General features: G+C 56.1%; 1 protein-coding gene across 3 annotated transcripts in view; it reads right to left on the bottom strand.

Annotated features, from left to right (window-relative positions):
* CLIP2 (CAP-Gly domain containing linker protein 2) overlaps positions 1-20,195 on the bottom strand; it is a 75,890-nt gene that overhangs the window by 16,450 nt on the left and 39,245 nt on the right. For all 3 annotated transcript variants that reach the window (XM_045460123.1, XM_045460124.1, XM_045460126.1), the window contains 5 exons: positions 10,541-10,665; positions 8,800-9,013; positions 7,565-7,762; positions 6,638-6,741; positions 4,970-5,030 (listed from right to left, as the gene is read on the bottom strand). In XM_045460123.1, the coding sequence (XP_045316079.1) occupies positions 4,970-5,030; positions 6,638-6,741; positions 7,565-7,762; positions 8,800-9,013; positions 10,541-10,665 (702 nt within the window). The remainder of the gene's footprint in view (positions 1-4,969; positions 5,031-6,637; positions 6,742-7,564; positions 7,763-8,799; positions 9,014-10,540; positions 10,666-20,195) is intronic.

Below are 20,195 nucleotides of genomic sequence, written 5' to 3'. Positions count from 1 at the left end.
GACGGGGACAGTGTAAACCCATCTGAGAAACACGCTTGCCATTCATACAGAGCTAGAGAGATGTTAACGTCCTCTGGCCTGTGATCTTATGTCTGCCAGTTTTCCTAAAGGGACAAGTGAAAAAGCACTCTACTCTCTCTCTCTCAAAGAGGGCGGCAGGCCACAGCGCTAACGAGCAGCCATGCTCCGTCTCTCCCAGAAAATTACAGGCTGACCATGGTGTCTCCGGAGCCTCGCGCCCACCCTCCTCTCCCACAGAGGCTGGGCACCGCCACTCTGCCCGGGACTCACGCTAGGTGGCGCATGCCTGGTGGCTGCACGGGCAAGAAAGAGCCCGCAGCTCTGCATTTCAAGGCAGCTTTACTTGGTGTTCCCAACAGGACTCCCCACACCGCCCCACCCAGCCCCATCAACCACTTTCCCAACTTCTAGACTCCTGGTCTGCGGGTTGGGGTCTCCATGGAGGCACAGGGGGGTCCGGTGTAACTGCTTCAGATGCTTGTTTAAGATAAACGCAACCACCGGACCCCGGAGGGCGGAAAATAGCCTTAGAGGCTAGATTTTAGGTGGGGTGAAGGACCTGGTCTTCCATCTGCTCTGGGGACACCGGGCAGGGTGGGAGGAGCGAGGCCACCACGTTCCTGCTTGTCACTCGCGGGTCCCCTGGAGTCGATGGTCGTAAAGCTACGGCCAAGCTGCGCGAGGCGGTGCAGGGGTGGCTGCAACTTTTGTCTGGTGCGCTAACTTTAGAACCCAACCCCCGCATAAGGGGCGTCTCAGCTGTCTCCCCGTGTCACAGGAGGGAGCGGCGACTCCAGAGTCAGAGCCTCGGGTGCAGAATCACACAACTCTGGCAGGCCCACAACTCAGACGCCCCAGATGTCAGGACTGGTGTCTTTTCCCCTGAGCCGGCCTCACTCCATGGAGGGGAGACACAGATTTCTAGCAGCAACACGGGCCATTGAAGGAGGGTCCTGAAGTCGGGGACCCCCACTTCCTGCCGCAACTCAAATCCGGGAGCTCAGCCAAGCCTTACCTACGCCCTGTACTTGTAGCTTGTCTTCCCCTCGCAGACCCTGTGTCCGCACCTTTGCGAGGCACAGAGCCACCGCCTTGGGGTACCCCTCGGGTAACTGAGGGCTGGAAATGCTCTTTAATGGGGGGAGCAGAATCCCCACCTGCCCTGGGGGCTCCCGAAGGTCAAAGGCACACATCACCGCTCGTGACCTTCTCTGAGGTCTCACACAGCACGAATCAACAAAGAGGATTCTGAGTTCCTAAGCCCGGCCCTTAGTGTTACCGTGCGCTTCCCATGCAAGTGAAAAGTAACTAGCAAAATCATAACACGAAGCCCCTGGATGATTAAACCACCACCACCAAACCCCAAAAAGGTCACGTCTAAGGCGGCTACCCCGACGTCCCCACTCAGGAGGCAGCAGGGAGCGGTACGCACATTTCCCTGCTGCAAGGTGGCAAAGATCTGTTCCAGAACCATAAGACACGTCCGCAGCCCGTGGCCTGGGGTCGCCACCCTGGGAGAAGCACTTGCCCGCACTCCTGACCTGTTCTGGCAGCGGGGACATAAGGGTGAGCGAGACAGAAAGGGTCCCGGCCCCCGCAGGGCGCCCATCGCGGGGAAAGACACAAACAATGCAGCACTACTGACGAGGCTCCGTGTTGTGGTCGGACCCGGGGACAAGGCACCGGGCAGGGGGCACAGGGGACGGAGGGAAGAGCAGAGAGGCAGAGGTGGCCTCTCTGAGATACAATTAGAGGCGAGGCCTGAAGGAGAAGCAGGAACCAGCACACGGAGAAGCTCAGAGGCCGAGCTGGGGGCGTCAGAGCAGCTCGGTGCCTGGAGCACAGGTGCACAAGGCCTGGGTCCAAGCGTCTTCTCTGGGCCACCCTGAAAGAGCCTCGGCTTATCTGGGGCCGTGGATCCGGACGGGTGAGCAGGGAAGGGGCAGGGTCTGGTCTACCTTTTCAAGAGATTCGGAGAGATGTCTGTGGTCTACTTTAAAAATAACACGAGAGAGGGCTGGGGGTGGGGGTAGCTAGGGTAAGACTGGCCATGAGTTGATAATCACTGAAGCCCGCTGACGGGCGAATGAACCTACTTATGTAGGTTCAAACTTTCCCACCGTTAAAAATCGAAAGGCTGTAGCGGCACCTGGGCGGCTCAGTTGGTTGAGCGTCAGACTCTTGATTTCGGCTCAGGTCATGATCTCACGGTCCGTGAGTTCGAGCCCCACATCGGGCTCTGTGCCAACAGCACAGAGCCTGCTTGGGGTTCTCTCTCTCTCCCTCTCTCTCTCTCTGCCCCTCCCCGCTCATGTTCTCTCTCAAAACAGATAAATGAACATTAAAAAAAATTTTAACAAGCTAGGGTGTCTGGCTTCAGCGTGGAGAATGGGCAGTGGAAGAACGCGGGAGGAGACGTAAGTGTCAAGTCGGGGTTGGTGCAGTTGTCCGAGGCGAGGTGCTGTGGCCTGGCCCGGGTAGGTGGCTGCGGGGAAGAAGATAATTTCAGAAGCAAGGTCAAGGTCAAGAGGACTTTTTGACGGAGAGATGAGGGAAAAAGAAGATTCAAGACGAATCAGCCGTGGGCCCAACTGCTGAGCTAGGTATCGGAGGGCATGGGGGGCAGGAACACACGGCACGTTTGGGACGCTCTACTGGGTTGAACGTCGTCCCCCCACATCTCACATTCACCCGGAACCTCAGAATGGGACTCTGTTTGGAAGGTCTTCCCGCATGTGGTTAGTGAAGAAGAAGTCATCCTGGATCTAAGGTGGCCCCAAACCCAGGGACTGGTGTCCTTATAAGAAGGGTCAAGCCAGAGACACGGGAACACGCAGGGACGAGGGCCATGCGGCGACAGAGACAGTGACGCGGTCACAAGCTGAGGAACGTCGAGGGCTGCCAGTGACCCTACCGGAGCTGGGAGCGAGGCACGGAACAGATTCTCCCTCAGAGCCTCCGAGGGAAGCCAAGCCTGCCAATCCCTTGATTTCAGACTGCTGGCTTCCAGAACAGTGAGAGAGTAAGTCTGCGTTGTTTTCAGCCACCGAGTTGCGGTCATTTGTTACAGCCGCCCCAGGAAAATGCTGCAGGTGGCAGTCGCCCCCTGCTCCTGGCGGAGATGGCCAGTGGGCACGTCGGTGTGGAGCTCGGTGGGGGAGACCGGAGGCATCACGGGCTCACAGAGGACACAGACTGACACGGACTGGAAGGTCTCAGGGGCAGTGCAGACCGAGGAGCGAACGGGCCCTTGGACAGGCCAACATTTAGATCAGGAAGGAGGCTAAGAGGCTGGAACTGGGGAGTGAGGCCAGGAGGGGGACAAGCAGAGAGGGGGGGTGACAGCTGGAGGGAGACCAGGAGTTCGCAGGAATGTTCTGGGTTTTATTTTTGACTCTTAAGATGGGTGGGGATGGGTGGAACGTTGGGACCATTTGTGTTATGGTCGTCACGAATAAGATCATAACAAAAGCAGCAGCAAGGCGACTCCAGTGCCCCTTTGACTGACTGTTGCTGTCTATTACTGTCCCTCCCTGTGTCCCCCACTTGGAGCTGTAGGATCGGCTGAAGGGGGGTGGCCAGGAGTCACACACTGAGAGAGACAGACACACACACAAACGTGCAGCCTGAGCACGAGTCAAGCAAGAGAAGAGGGAAGTCCCTGAGCAGAGAAGGAAAGAGCTTGGGTTGGCTCCTGAGGCTATTTCTTGCTTTGCGTCCTTGAACTGCTGGTGACACTTCCCTGTAGCCTTCGAAGTGAGCAGGGGTCTCTGTCCCTTGCAACCACGGGCGCTTTTGCCAGAAGCCCACCCCAACTCCTGCAAGAGGGCAGCCGCCCAGCAGGAAAGCCAGCCAGACGCAACCACCCGACTGGTCCCCTTGGCTAAGAGGGAGACGTACAACAGATCGTCCTAACGCCAGGCTGGGGCTCCTATATCGGGGCTGCACCCCGACATCCATCCTTTAAAAAGGCTCAGGCAACAAAATCTGCTCCCAGAGGGGCAGCTGGCAGTGACCCTATACAGATCACACACGTCCCTCCTGATGAGCAAACTGAGGCCCAGGAAGGGAAGAGGCTGTCCAAGGTCAGTTAGGGCCCGGCCAGCGTGGGGAGGACTGAATCACTGTCCCCTGCCCCATCCGACAGCTCCAGGAGTTCTCGTCCCTTGTCGCCTCCCAGGGAGGAGGGAGGACCACAGCAGCGAGCCATTCCTGCCTGCCCAACCGTGGCCTCGTGAGCCCCGAGGTCTCCGCACAGTGTGGTGAGGAGAGCTGGGGCGGCGGGGGATGTTTACTGACTGATGGGAGCATCCCCTGTCCCTCAGCTCAGGAGGGTGTGGAATGGAGGGCGGAAGGTTCACCTTTGCCCAGACCACCTGTCCAGCAGTTGTAACTGAGGTGCCATCACTGGTCATCCTTATGGGCTGAGCTCAGGAACCAGGAGTCCTGGGTCCTGGTCCCAGGGGCTGCTGCCTTGCCCCGTGCCTGGGTGACAACCTTTGACTTTCTGAGACTGTCTGGCCATCTACAAGTTCTGTGACTCAACAGCAAGCTACCTCCAGCCAAAGTTTCACCTGGAATCCAAGAACCCAAGGGATACCTTTTAGGACTAGTGTCCAACAAAGAAGGGACAGGGGAGTCCAGCCACTATGTCCTCAGGCCTCATCCTGGGGATACTCGGTTCATCCCGCCCAGGTGCAAAACAAAAGGAACCATGGCCCCTCTGGGGCTCCTGGAGCTGAGCCATCCTGCCTCTGACACCCAAGTCTCTTGTGACCTGCCCCCTCCCCATTCTCCCAGGGGACCCTCCTGGGTTTCTCTCCCCACATGCCCCCAGCCCCCTCCCAAGGGGCCAGAGTTGCTGCCTGGACCTCAGGACCATCTGCCCTGCGAGGGCTGGGCCGGGGTTGCGGAGCGAGGCGGGGAGGGGCGGTCCTCGGGCCATTACCTCCAGGTCTCCCTTGGTGATGGATTCCTCCTCCACTCGGAACTGCAGATCCTCCACCTTCCTGCAGGGGGAGACGGGGCTGAGCGCGCGTCGCCCAGAGCGGTGGGCTTCGCCCGGTGCCGGCAGAGATGGGCGAGGCCACCAGGTGCCCAGACCCCGCAGAAGGCACTGTCCCAGGGTCATGGCTGATGGGGGCAGAGCCTCCTGGAAAGCTCCGGGCCTCCCAAATTCCCACCGTGTGCTCTACTCAGAGGCCGCCAGCCTCTCTAAAATGGGGGTGTGGAAGCCAACGTCCTTCCTCCCTAGGGTGGCGGTGGGACCGGGCGGCAGAACAGGCTGTAAATTGAAGCACAGTGGTGCTGGGAACCTCACTGCCTACTGAACAGACCAGTCTGTGGGGACAGAGGGAAGGGGGGGGGGCGGTTTCTTCCCCTGCCGACCTCATTCTCATCCCCTCCCCTCAAAATCGGCCAGGGCTGCTCCGTGATGAGGGCCCCCACTGCCCCGCTGCGGGCATTGGCAGGGACCCTCCGGGAGACACATTCACCCACCCACACGCCAAGACAGCACAGGGAGACACAGACACGGTAACAGTTCACAAAGCTGCTCTTCCCGGGGCCTCCTGACAGCTCCCGGCATACGGGTGAGGCGATGGGGCCCAGAAAGGGCAAGAGACCTGCCCAAGGTCACCCAGCAGGTATAGGGCCCTGAACACAACCCCCGGGGCATCTTCAAGTTTTTATTTGTCAGCATCAGGCGTGTCGCCATGGGAACCAGATGTGTGGGCCCCGAGAACAGTCTCAGGCAGATATAAATAAACTCTTCTCTCTCCAAGTCAGACCGTAACAACAGCCTGTGGCTCACAGGCCTCGGCTGAAAGCCCAAACCCAGACCCAAGGCGGGGGCTGAGGGTGGGGGCTGCCTGAGGCGTGGGGGAGCGGAGGGAGCCAAAGAAATCTGAATATCAGCCAGGAGACAGAAGCCCCGGGCCGAGAGAAGCCCTGTCCCCTGTCAGCTCTGTCCCATCGGTTGACCCAGGATCAAGTCAGGCCAGAGGCCCTACACTGAGGGAACCAGAGTCCAGGCTGGTCACTGAGGCAGGAGGGAAAGAACCACATCATCACCAGCAGGCCGGTGGCCTCAGGCGAATCCCTCGCCTGCTCTGAGCCTCAATGTTTTCATCTGTGACACGGGGGCAATACCTGCCTCCTGGGCTCATGGTAGGATTGAGAGAGACCTGGGACCAGGGAAAGCGCTCAGCAGGGGGCTGACACCTCGAAACATGGTGCTTCTCTGAGCCTCAGTCTCCAGATGCAGACGAGCCGGGAGCCGAACACACAGCACACAGCCCAGAGGGGTGCTCCGCAATGTGAACCGGTCTGGGGCATGGGAGAACCCCTAGTTCAGCGAACCCCCCCCACCCCGCAGTCTGGATGGAGAGCATTGGATGGACGTGGTGACTCCAAGGCGGGGCGCTTCCCTCCAGCCTGCAGAGATGGGGATCATCACCCCACTTTGCAGATGAGGGGCAGGCCCGCGGGGCTCACGCCACTGGTCGGGGTGACGCAGCCAGGGTGTGGCGGAGGTCCTGAGCCCGGGCTCCGCCTGGCCATCGCTAACAAGGCCCAGAGAAGTGCCCCCCGGGACCAGGGCAGGGGTGGCACACACCTTCTCTCCTCCTCCAGCTGGTTGGACAGGTCTGCCTTCTCCTTCCGCACACTCTCCACAAGCAGCCGGGCCCGCTGCAGCTTCTCCTCTGCTTCTGCAACATACTGGGCCCCGAGCAAGGGCCGGGACGGGGTCAGCCTCCTCCCGGAACCAGGCTCTAGGTGGCAGAGGCCACTCCCGCCACCACCACGCCCCTGCCAGCTGGCCAGGCACAGACCGTGGGCCAAGCTTCGAGGGAGGAGGGCCCGGCTGAGTGCCGGGCATGGCAAAGGTCAGCCTCTGGCCCACCGGTCCCCAATCCCCTCCATGTCCCTCAACCCCTAAGGGTCTAAGACTCCGCTGTCTGCTAAAGGCCTCTGTGACAGCCTGGCCTTAATGATTCCAGCACTTGAGGGTGGGGTGAGCCAGGCTCCGAACGGGGACAGGGACCCAGGAAGGATCTCTCACGCAGGAGACAAACATCTACATCAGGGAAGAGGAAACACTGGACAGCAGGAGACTCAAGGTTACGGGCGAGGGCTCGCCTCCCTGAAATCCAGCACATGGAGCTACTTGAGGGCACGATCTGGAACGTGGACGGTTGTAGACAAAAAACGTGTAGACGAGTATATTCAGACAAAGTGAGTAATCGGAAATAACCTGAACAACTACAGGGCACGGGCTGCGTCGGTAATGACACGGCCCATGATGGATGGCAACACAGCCGTTCAAACGGGGAAGAATTTTCCGTGACCCAGAAAACGCTCCCGCTATAGCAAGTCAGAAAGAGCACGATACACCCAGGTTCAGGATCCATCAGGAGGAGGAGGGGTCTTCGCATCCTCTGCACACCCCCGGTTCTCTCTGCATGAGGGTGACTCACAGAACTGGCCCGGGGAGGCTGCTGGCACCCTCCGGGTGCCCCCACCGCCCCGCCAGCCCAGCTACCTGCTCATGCTGGGCCTTGAGCAGGGCGATCTCCTTCTCCACTTCACAGATGTGGCTTGTGGCCTTGGCCACCTCGGCCCGCTCCAGGTCTCGCTCAGCCAGCAGCTGCTCGATGTGCTGCTGCTTCTCCTTCAGCGCCTCTTGCAAGGCAGTTGTGCCCGATATCTTGCGGGCATAACGCGAAGAGGTCTCCGTGAGCTGCAGGAAGGCGTGGGTGCAGGCAGGACTCAGGGATCTGGAGTACCATCCAGACGACAGCTGGAGCCCCTCAACTCCCAGGGTCCTGCTCCTCCCTGCCAGTGCCCTAGACAATCTACGCGGGGGGAATCGTGATGTTTGAGATCCAAGGAACGCTCCCCAAATCTCAGGAGAGTCATGGCCTCTGACGGTCACGGCTCCTGGGCTCTGCCTCACGGTGGCCTCCCTCACCTGGACTGCATGCTCTGGAGACATCCTAGACCCCCAACCTAGACTGGGCTTGCACAGAAGACCCTCTGTCCAGTAGGGCAGCCTCACCTTCTCCCCTCACCCAGGGTGATGGTGGCAACCTTTCGACTCCCTGCTCTGCACCTGTATTATTTACCCTCTACCCATATCACTTGTCCTGTACCTGTATGACCCTCCTTAACTCCCAGGAAAGGGGTTAGGCTACTGATAAATCAGTAACACAAAAATAACAATAAATGTAAATGGATCAATCTTCTCTATTAAAAGATATGGACTTTCATTTTTTTTTTTCTTTTTCTTTTTCTACACCCAATGTAGGGCTTGAACTCATGACCCTAAGATCAAGGGTTGCATGCACTACTGAGACAGTCAGACACCCCTAAGCTTTCATCTTTGTTCAAAAACCCCACAGAGGGATGGGGCGCCTGGGTGGCTCGGTCGGTTAAGTGTCTTAACTCTTGATTTTGGCTCAGGTCATGATCTCACGGTTTGTGAGTTCGAGCCCTGCATCGGGCTCTGTGTTGACAGCTTGGAGCCAGCTTAGGATTTTCTGTTTCAATCTCTCTTCCCCTCCCCCACTTGTGTTCCTGCTCTCTCTCTCTCAAAAATAAATAAATAAACATAAAACAAAAAACAAAAAGCAAAAAACCAAACTCACAGAGGAATACTTGGAACCAGAGCAGGAGCAAGTCAGGGGTCACTGGCTCACCTGGCTCCTTCTGTCCCAACGCCCCCCCCCCCCCCACATACACACACACCAGGTTAACCCTCCCCAGCTCCACCCTCACCAGTCCACTGCGGCTGGGCCGGCCCCCCACGGAGGAGGCCACCGAACTGACGGAGCTGATGGAAGAACTGCTGGGGCTGTGGGTCAGTGCCGAGACACCCATGGCCATGCGCTTGGTCTTCTTGGCCTTGGCAGGGCTGGTGGACGGGAAGCCGATGCGTATTACCTTGTGGATGGGGGCGAAGAGGCCAAACTTGGGCGGGCATTGGAAGTACCTGGGGAGGCAGGACAGACACACGCTGCCATCACGGTCCCACAGCCTGGAGCCACCCCTAGCCTACCTGAGCAGAGAGGTTTGGCCTTGGGGGTCCCAGCACCCTCACCCCATGACCAATGGATGGGACTCCCAGAAATGGAATAACGGTACAGTCTGAGATTCTCTGCAGCCATAAATAGCCAGTGGGCATATTTTGGAGGGGAGGGGAATTATTGAGCACCCACTCCGTGCCAGTCCCTTTCCATGAGTGCTATTTTCAATCCCCCAACCAGTCTACTGTTATCCACATTTCACAGATGAGGAGATTTAGGCTCAGAGAGGTTAAGTAACTTGCCTGAAGTCACCCAGCTGGTTAAGTGGCAAATCCAGGACAGGACCCCCCAGTCTTCTGGGTTTGGCTCCCTCACACCATTCAGTGCCCCCCCCCCCCCCCAGCCATATCTACAGCCCCACTCCCATGACTGCCCCTGGGCTACCCCAGCCCCAAGGAACGCCACTGGCCCTCTGTGCACAATGCTCCCAGCACAGAGCAACAAAAGCCTGAAGGAGAGGCCTTGGAGGTGGGGGCTGAGGCTCCCAACCTGGCCCTGAATTCTGAGAGCAAGAGTGAGTGGAAACATCCATCTTGAGAACAGGAAGGCCAAGTGTTGTCCCGGAAACTCTGGATTGTCTTCTCCCAGAACCTTCCTGGGCACAGATTCCACATGGGACCAGGGAGCTGGTGCTGTCCAGTTTCTGACTCTCCTCGAAACTGCCACCCCATCCCGCCTCTTCCTGTATGCAGGTCTTTGCTGGGACTGTCCTCCCCCCCCCACCCCGACCCCTGCCCCGATAGAGCAGATCTTCCTCAAGCCATTCCAAAAACAAAACCCTACTTTCCTTCAAGACCTGGCCACTCCTTTTCAGAGCTGTCACAGCCTCCCCTGGCCCACACAATCTAGCCTCGGGACAGCCAACACAGGCTCTTGGGCCACTGGGCCTTAGCCCCACGCCCCTGCCACACACTGCTCACCCAGAACATCACACCCCCAGTCCCAGCCTTAGACCCTCTTGACCCAGCAGAACAGGCAGTCAGCTCTAATCAGAGACAGCAAGGGACCTGGAACCCAGTGGTGACCCCACTCATAGCTGCTGGACACTGGCCAGTATCGGATTATTTCCTGTATCACCCAGGGGAACTCCCGGAAGGCAGGAACCGCCTCCTCTTTTCTAGGGCTCCTACCCCACGTGTGGCATGGAAGCGGGAACACAGAACCAATGACCCACTTGGCACTTGCCCGTGACTCTGTGCGACCTTGAGCAATGACCTCTCTGGCCTCTGTTCTCTCACCTGTAAAATGGGCGTGCTTTTCACAGCGCCTGCCTCAGGCAGAAGGAAGCTGGCAGCATCTGTACCGTGGTGAGTGGCACAGCTACCCAGTTACCCTCAATGCTGACCTCCTCCGATGCCCCAGCCCTTGCACCGACCCCCCCCCCCCGGAAGAGCAGCCCCCTCCCAGACTCCCCCGGGGGAAGCCCGCCATACCTGGTGCCCGCCACCGCCCCATCGTTCTTCCCGAGGGGCTCGTCCAGCTCCACACCGCACCACTCGCCCTTGGCAAAGTCTGTCTCCCCCACGTACCGCACCACACCCGTCTTCGTCCCGCCGACCTGTTGGCGCACAGAGACACTCAGGTCCAGAGGACGCAGCGGGCACAGGGAGGGATGGCCAGGCTCATCTCCCCTCTCCCTTCCAGTGTGCAGGGGAGAAGGAAGAGGGGGTGAGGAGGAGGAGAGGCCCGAGGACAGCAGCGAGGGATACGGGTAAAACCAGAGCTTCCCAGGACCGTCCCGTGCAAGGGCTCTGGAGACAGACAGACGTGCACTGAAACGCTGCCACTTACATGCTGTGTGAGCTTGGGCAAGTTGCCTAACCTCTCTGAGCTTCAGCATCGTCGCCTCTGAAAAGTTACTTACTTACTTATTTATTTATTTATTTATTTATTTATTTCCCCCCCTTCCTGAGGATTAAGCACTGAATGAGCGTTGTCTGGCAATACCATTATCAATATATAACGTCTCGATGAACGTTATCCTTAAAAAATGGTTAAATGATGGTTGGCTGCTGTGTGGCTCAGTCGGTTGGGCGTCCGACTTCGGCTCAGGTCTTAATCTCGCGGTCCGTGAGTTCGAGCCCCGCGTCGGGCTCTGGGCTGACAGCTCAGAGCCTGGAGCCTGGCTTCGGATTCTGTGTTTCCCTCTCTCTCTGCCCCTAACCCACTTGCACTCTGTCTCCGTCTCTCTCAAAAGATAAAGAAACATTAAAAAAAATTTTTTTTTAAAAACAAACTCACAGAACAGGCCAGTAAGTATGAATATTACTCTAGGGACACCTGGAGGGCTCAGTCAGTTAAGCATCTGGCTCCCGATTTCCACTCAGGTCATGATCTCACAGTTCACGATTTCGAGGCCTGCGTGGGGCTGTGCACTGACAGTGAGGAGACTGCTTGGGATTCTCTGTCTCCTTCCCCACCCCAAAATAAATAATTTAAAAACATCACTCTCAAAAAGTTTAAATTTTTAACAAAGTTATATACATCATGGGTTTGAACTGTGTGTCCACTGATGTGAGGATTTTTTTTTTTTTAATTTTTTTTTTCAATGTTTATTTATTTTTGGGACAGAGAGAGACAGAGCATGAACGGGGGAGGGGCAGAGAGAGAGGGAGACACAGAATCGGAAACAGGCTCCAGGCTCTGAGCCATCAGCCCAGAGCCCGACGCGGGGCTCGAACTCACAGACCGCGAGATCGTGACCTGGCTGAAGTCGGACGCTTAACCGACTGCGCCACCCAGGCGCCCCAGGATTTTTTTTTTTTTTATATATAAATGGTACAGTACTTTAAAAATGTATTTTCCTTATGACTTTCTTAGTAACATTTCTCCTCTACCTTATTTGAGTGTGAGAATACGATACGTGATGCATGTAACATACAAAATACGTGTTAATTGACTGCTCATGTTATTGGTAAGGCTTCCGGTCAACAGTATGCTATTAGAAGTTAAGTTTTGGGAATGGGGTGCCTGGGTGGCTCAGTCGGTTAAGCGTCTGACTTCGGCTCAGATCATGATCTCACGGTTTGTGAGTTCGAGCCCCACGTCGGCCTCTGGGCTGACAGCTCGGAGCCTGGAGCCTGTTTCAGATTCTGTGTCTCCCTCTCTCTGCCCCTCCCCTGCTCACTCTCTCACTCTGTCTCTCGAAAATAAATAAATGTAAAAAAAAAAAAAAAAAAAAAAAAAAAAAAAAAAGAATTGCACACTCTCCTGAGCCAGCTAATCTTTTTCTTTTTTTTGAACATTTATTCATTTTTGAGAGACAGAGGGAGCCCGACTTAACCTGAGCCAACCTGGCGTCCCCCCTCCCTGCCAGGGCTTTTTAAGAAAAAGCACATGAAGGGGCGCCTGGGTGGCTCAGTCGCTTAAGCGTCCGACTTCAGCTCAGGTCACGATCTCATGGTCCGTGAGTTCGAGCCCCGTGTCGGGCGCTGTGCTGACAGCTCAGAGCCTGGAGCCTGCTTCGGATTCTGTGTCTCCCTCTCTCTCTCTGCTCCTCCCCCGTTCATGCTCTGTCTCTCTCTGTCTCAAAAATAAACAAACATTTAAAAAAAAAAAGAAAAAGAAAAAGAAAAAGCACATGAAGAAATAACCTGTTGGAGCCTTTGCATAATGGACAATAATTTTTACTCTAGCCTCCCTTTTGCTTAATTGAGGTAAAATTCCCATAGCATAAAATTCACCCCTTTGACCACTATAAAGTGTAGAGCCCTGGGGCTTTTTAGTACATTCGCAACCATCATGTTTCTGGTCCCGGGACATTTTCATCACCCTCCCCCCCAAGAAACCCTGCGCCCAGAAGCAGACCCCCACCCCCACCCCCAGCTCCTGGCAACCACTCTTTTCTACAGATTGCCTTATTCTGGCCATATCCCAGAAGTGGAATTATCAGCATGTGACCTTCTGTGTCTAGTTTTCCTTCATTTGGCATCATGTTTTCAAGGTCCACCCACGTCTATCCGTGGAAGCACTTCATTCCTTTTTATGAATTCCAGCATACGGGTTCCGTCCCATTTTGTCTGTCCGTTCGTCCGCTCTTAGACACGTGGGTCGTTTCCAGTGGTTCCAGTAAACCACCGTGAATCAAGGGGCTGTGCACATCCACGTACAGGTTGTTGTGTGAACGCCTGCCTCCAATTCTCTTGCTTCCCTCACGGTTGAAGGAGTCGGGCTGGGTCTCTTCCTCCAGGCTTTCGAAGCTCCCTCTCTCTGTTTCCAGGGTGGCTGTTGACAAGTTCCAAGCCGACCCGGGTCCCGATCCTTCGGGCGAGCCTGTCTGCCCACTCCAGAAACGGGCAGAGCTTGCTCTGTCTCAGGGCTGTGCAGGCACATGGTGAGGTGCGTTGGGTGTGGGCCTCATCCCTTGCCTGGGCTTCCGTGGGCCCTCTCAACCAAGAAACCCCTGTCAATCCCAGGGAATTTTCTCGCATTCCTTCTTTGACTTCTACCCTCCTCTTCCTGTTTCCTTTCTGGAACCACTACATTTGGAAGCTGGATCACCTGGAAGGTTCTCTGAGGGTTTTATTTTCTCTCCTGTTTCCATCTGTCTTTTGGTTCTACTTCCTGGGAGATTTCCTCAAACTTATCTCTTAAAAAAATTTTTTTAATGTTTATTTATTTTTGAGAGAGAGAGAGAGAGAGAGAGAGACAGAGTGTGAGTGGGGACGGAGTAGAGAGAGAAGGAGACACAGAATCTGAAGCAGGCTCCAGGCTCCGAGCTGTCAGCACAGACCCCGATGTGGGGCTTGAACCCACAAACCGTGAGATCATGACCTGAGCCGAAGTCAGATGCTTAACTGACTGAGACACTCAGGTGCCCCTAATTTATCTTTTTTTTTTAAAAAGTAATCTCTATGCCCAAAGTGGGACTTGAACTCACAACCCAAAATCAAGAGCTGCATGCTCTACTGAGCCAGCGCCTCCTCAAATTGATCTTCTGATACTTCTGTGGAGTTTCTTATACGTGTCATATTTTTTCGCTTTCCCAGAGCATTTTTGTTCACTGAACATTCATACTCACGTACATAATGGTGTTCTGTTCAGATCTAATGCCTGTAGGACCTTCTCTAATTTGTTAGAGGACTGGCCACTTTCCCCAGAAAAGCTTCTTGTGCTCACCCTGAGGAGGGTTCTAGAAGACGCCAGCGGGGAAAGGGGGTCAGCCATCAGGATAGAAATTTCATTGAATTGGGGCGTATGGGCGGTTCTGTCAGTTGAGCGTCGGACTCCTGAGTTCAGCTCAAGTCATGATCTCTTGGTTTGCAGGATCGAGCCCCATGTCCGGCTCTGCACTGAGAGTGTGGGGCCTGCTTGGGATTCTCATTCTCTCTCCCTCTCTCTGCCCCTCCCTTTGCTCCCTGTCTCTTCTCAAAAGTAAATACACATCAAAAAAAATTTTTTTTAAATGTGCATAGCTTGGGACACTTGGGTGGCTCAGTCGGTTAAGCGTCCAACTTCAGCTCAGGTCGTGATCTCGCGGTTCACCAGTTCGAGCCCCGCATCGGGCTCTGTGCTGACGGCTCAGAGCCCGGAGCCTGCTTTGGATTCTGTGTCTGCTTCTCCCTCTGCCCCTCCCCCGTTTGTATGTGCATGCACATGTGCTCTCTCTCTCTCAAAACAAACATTAAAAAATAAATAAAACATGAAATACATACACACGTTAAATAAACATTAAAAGAAAAGAAAAAAAAAAAACCTCCCTTCCCTGTCGTTCTCAGGCAGGTTCAGGGAAGAGTGGAAGCAGACACGCGCGTTTATCCACCGTGTTTGCCGGAACCTAAATGTTACCTCCTCTGACACCCCCAAGTGTGCCTCACGTGTGCCTGAAAGGGACCAGCTCGCTAATCAAAACTCACTCCACTCCCAATGTCTCTCCCACACCGACTGCCTGCCGGGCACATCGAGGACACGATTTCTAAACGTCACAGCGCTATGCGGTGCGCCGCATTACTCCACTCCTAGATGAAGAGACTGAGGTTCAGAGTAGTCAGGGAGCGGAAAAGCCTGCTGGACCTCTCTCTCTTGCTTCTTCGGTCCTCGCGGGGCACAGCTACCAGGCTCCCCTCAGGCGGGGGTCTGTGGCTACAAGTGCACTACCCACCCCTCCCCGGCCCGGGAGGGTACTGCCTCACCCTCGGTCCTCGGCTGCCTCCGGACCCAAATCCTCTCCTTGTCCCTTCCTCCTCCTACAGCACAACGGAGCCAGGTGGGTACCCTTCCCGAGCTGGGAGCAAGGCAGAGGCCATGGAAACGTTTCCAGAGGGGATGGGTGTGGCACTGACCGCCCCACCTTGGTCGGCACAACCTCGGGACACCGGTCTCCCCGACGACCCCCGAGATTCTGCTCACCGAGACCCCAGCCCGGGTGTGGCAGGCCTCCCCCTCCAGACGGAGGACATCAGCCTCTTCTCTCTCTCTTTTTTTGATATAATCCTTTTTTACTTTAAAAAAGTTAATAGACTTCTTGGGGGCAATTTTAGGTCTATAGAAAATGTGATTAGGTGGCTTAGTTGGTTGAGCGTCCGACTCTTGATTTTGGCTCAGGTCATGATCTGTTTGTGGGTTCGAGCCCTGCATCGGGCTGGACACTGGGGAGCCTGCTTGGGATATTCTCTCTGTCTCTCACCTGCTCTCTCTCTCCAAATGCGTAAACTTAAAAAAAAAAATGAATAAATGAAAGAGAACACTCCCTGGCACCCACCCCCACCGCGTGCCAGGCCCCAGCCTCCCCTTTGCGCCACCCGCAGGTTATTTGGGCCAAACACCAACTGCATCCCAGGTCTCCCAGAGCAACGCTGGTGGGCAGGTCAGGCTCATCTGTTTCTCGGGGACTTTCCTCTGAGGAAGTCAAAACTGGTGACTCACTTCAAATGCACGCCTCTGCCGCAGATCAGGGTAGCACCCACACGGCGAGAGAACAGGGCCCCCGGGCCATCCAGCTCAGCTCTGCCATCAGGAGGAGGGGCGGGGGGAGGGGCACGCCGGGCCCACGTCACAGGGCTGCTGAGGGCACGGCGAGGGGCTCACGGCCAAGGCCGGACCAGCACCTGCCGGGATGCTGTGTTGGGGGGAGGAGGTGGTACTGGTGGGAAGAAGGCTGGCCGGGAAGAAGGGTCGCTCTCGGGAGATGAGGGGACAGAGGCAGGCGGCCCCTCGGTGGCCCTCCCTGACGGTGTCCACAGCTGCTGATCTGACCAACCGCCAGCGAGAAGAACCTGGGGTTCAACTAGCCTGTGCAGCCCCAACACGGGGCCAGCGGTGCCCTGCTCGCTCGGGACCACCACCCGGGGCCCTGAGTGGTTCATTCAGCATCTTCCTGGCACCAGGCTCTGCGGTGGGCACTAGGGGCCCAGCCATTGTGGACAAAACGGACAAGGCCCGTGGTCAAGGCGCTCTTGGCCGTGGCAGGAAACCGGCAGTGGAGGAGGAGGAAGTGGACTCCTGCTGTTAATCCAGGTGGTTGGAGGGGCTGGGCAGGGTGACATCAGAGGCCTCTATCTCCGAGGAGAGCCCATGGGGCAGAGGCCTCACGGATGGGGGGCATCGAGCTGTGGGAAGCTCTGGGGGACAGTGTCCCCTGTGCAGGGACCAGCCCGGGACACTGGAAGAGAGGACAGAAGGCGGTTGTGGCCGGGCTCGGCCAGGGAGGGAGGGACGCCGGGTGGCCCGAGGGTGGGCGGGTAGTTGACAAGGGTCTGGGGGCCATGGGAAGGCAGGTGGGCCTTATCTCAGGTGAGATGGGAGCCTGTGGGGTGCAGGGACCTGGGTGGGGGCAGGGAGACCAAGGAGGAGGCGGGCCCTCCGTCCAAGAGGGAGGAGCCTCCCAGGGGAGGCGGTAGGATGGGGACAGATTCCGGTGTGTTTTCGAGACAGCACCGGGGACTTCCAGATGAGTCGCATGGTTGGGGAGGAGAGAAAAACAGGGCACAAGGCTGAGTCCCAAGTTCCTGGCCTGGTCGCTGGAGAGGCAGGTGAGTGTTCACAAGGACGGGGAAGACGGGAAGAGCAGGTCAGGGACGGGGTGGGGGATAAACAGATGAGTTCTGTCTGGGGCATGTGTGACAGGCTGACCCGTGTCCCCTAAAAGAGATACATTCAAGTCCTGACTCCCCCGCCCCTCCCCATACCTGTAATGTGACCTTATTTATTTATTTGCAAAATTTTTAAAAATTTTGTTTTAATGTTTATTTTTGAGAGAGAGAGAGAGAGCATGGAGGGGAGGCGCAGAGAGAGGGAGACACAGAATTGGAAGCAGGCTCCAGGCTCCGAGCTGTCAGCACAGAGCCCAATGTGAGACTCGAACTCATAGACCTCAAGACCATGACCTGAGCTGAAGTCAGACACTCAACCCACCGAGCCACCCAAGCACCCCACCTTATTTATTTATTTTAAAGTTTATTTATTTTAGTTACTTATTTTGAGAGAGCATTTTGCTCTCTAGCAAGCATGAGTGGGAGAAGGGCAGAGAGAGAGACAGGGAAAGAGAGAGAATTCCCAGCAGGCTCCACACTGCCAGTGTGGAGCTCGAACTCACAAACCACGAGATCATGACCTGAGCCAAAATCCAGAGTCGGATGCTTAACTGACTGAGCCACCCGGGCGCCCTGAATGTGATCTTATTATTATTAATTATATTATTATGTTTATATTATTTAAAGCTGAGGTCCTTCAGACGGGATTAAGTGAGGGGAAGTCATTAGCATGGGCCCTAACGGGCTGTGACTGCTGTTCTTTTTTTTAAAAAAAATTTTTTTTTCAACGTTTATTTATTTTTGGGACAGAGAGAGACAGAGCATGAACGGGGGAGGGGCAGAGAGAGAGGGAGACACAGAATCGGAAACAGGCTCCAGGCTCTGAGCCATCAGCCCAGAGCCCGACGCGGGGCTCGAACTCACGGACCGCGAGATCGTGACCTGGCTGAAGTCGGACGCTCAACCGACTGCGCCACCCAGGCGCCCCTGTGACTGCTGTTCTTATAAGAAGAGGAGAGACACGGACACACGGAGAGAAGAGACCGTGTGAAGGCGCAGGGAGGGGCTGGGTGAGGTGGCTGCCGGCCAAGGAATGCCACGGGATGCCAGCAGCCTCCAGAACCGAAGAGAAAGGCACGGAATGGGTTCTTCTCTTGATCCTTCAGAGAGCGAACGGCCCTGCCAGCACCTTTGACTTGAGATTGCTAACCCCCAGAACGGAGAGAAAACCCCCTTCCTGTAAAGGACTAGTTGGTGGCAGCTGTTAGAGCAGCCCCGGGAAAGTAACACACGCTAAGCAGGGATGCTGCGTAAGCACTTGATCTAAGACACCAGCCACCCCTGGGCAGTGGGACGCCCCATGTGTCCCGACTGTTCTAAGTCACAGGCCCAGATGGTTCCAGCAGGGAGACTGCACAGGGGGAGACGAGCCACGGCTGGAGTTTGGACCTGACCCGAGGCAAGGAACACCTCCCTACTGGCCAAGGAGGTAGGAGGAAAGCTGGGGTGGAGGGAGGGAGGAAGAAAGTGCTTCCAGAAGGAGGCAGGGAGATGGACAGTGGCCAGTTCTGTCGGGAGGGGACATAAAGCCAGGACAGGGAACCGGTCGCTCTAACTTGTACTGTGCAGATCTGTGGCAGCCTCAGTTTCCCCGGAGCAGAGGGTGCTGGACAGCAGGGGTGGAGACCGCGTGCACAGAGGCGGCTTTCAAGGGTTTAGCTGAAGGGAGGTCAGAGAAGTGGGCACGGCTGGAATAGACATGGGGCAGGGGCTCAGTTTTTGGGTTTTTTTTTTAACGTTTATTTATTTTTGACAGAGAGAGACAGAGCATGAGCAGCGGAGAGGCAGAGAGCGAGGCAGACACAGAATCCGAAGCAGGCTCCAGGCTCCGAACCGTCAGCACAGAACCCGACGCGGGGCTAACCCACGGACCGCGAGATCATGACCTGAGCCGAAGTCAGACGCTCAACCAAATGAGCCATCCAGGCGCCCCTCAGTTTGTTTTTAAGGTGGGCGCATCCGGGGCAAGCGCGTGGGGAGACTGGAAAGGGGGACCCAGAAAGGAAAAAAGAGGCCCCTGTGCAGGGGCGGGCAGGAGCTGGCGGCGGGGGCCTCAGACGGTGCCCCGGACGGAGGGCTGAGGGTGGTGGGAAGTAGAAGAAGGGATCAGAAAAGCGTGGCTCATCGTTGGAGGAATTCCAGGCATGGATCAGAAAGGTTATCCGTGTGTGTGCTGGGGCAGGGGAGGGGCGGAAAAGGACAAAGGCGGGGCAACCAGCCCGTGGGCCCGAGCAAGTGGTTGACCAACGAGGGCCAAGGACACCAGGCCGTCATGAGCTGCTGTGACTTCAGGGAGGCTCTCTGAGCTCCGAGCCCCTCACTGCACCTGGGACCCCCGTGGCCGAGGAGAACACCCACCCTCCAAGGACTTTAAGGCTGGTAAGAACTAACACTCAGAGCTGACTTAGAGCAGGGCTTCTAAACACCCTGCACACCCGGCAGGTGAACTATTCTCCCATCTTACAGGTGAAGGGACTGAGGCACAGAGAGCGTAAATAAACTGCCTGTGATTATTTAGCTGCTACCTGCACCTCAGGGGGTAGCGTTGAGGCCCCAGTGACACCAGGATCCATAGGTACCTCTGAAGAGCAACATGACTTAAAGACCATAAATAATACTGCTCATGCCTTTGACCCAGTTCAGAAGCAGGTTTAACAGCTGGTGAAGCTAATACAGCTTCTGCACCGGCCTCCTCCAAGGCCCTGGGAAGGGCCTTGATAATGCATTTATAGGATCACATGATTTATAAAATCCGCAAAAGTAGTTATATTTTTTTGATATTGTCTCCCGTCCTCAAGTAAGTTCCAGCCTCCACAGTCACCCACGTCCAGCATGTAATTTTTTAAAGGGTGGAGTAGGGACAGGAAGGTGACGTAGCAGGTGTCCACAGCAGGCACAGGGAGAAGCGAGTCCTGGGGTCGGCTGAGCCAGCTAGGTCCTGGCCGTGAGCAGTGGACCAGGCTGCAGGACCGACCCTGGAGAAGCTGCACACTCCGGTGGGATGGGGGACACATGGGGCTCCATCCTTTCGGTAGAAGCAAACCCCGTGTGTAAATTC

The sequence above is a fragment of the Leopardus geoffroyi genome, chromosome E3 (genome assembly GCF_018350155.1).
Source record: "Leopardus geoffroyi isolate Oge1 chromosome E3, O.geoffroyi_Oge1_pat1.0, whole genome shotgun sequence".
NCBI lineage: Eukaryota > Metazoa > Chordata > Mammalia > Carnivora > Felidae > Leopardus > Leopardus geoffroyi.
The sequence above is the reverse complement of the archived record's forward strand: the minus strand, read 5'-3'. Positions and strand labels throughout refer to the sequence as shown.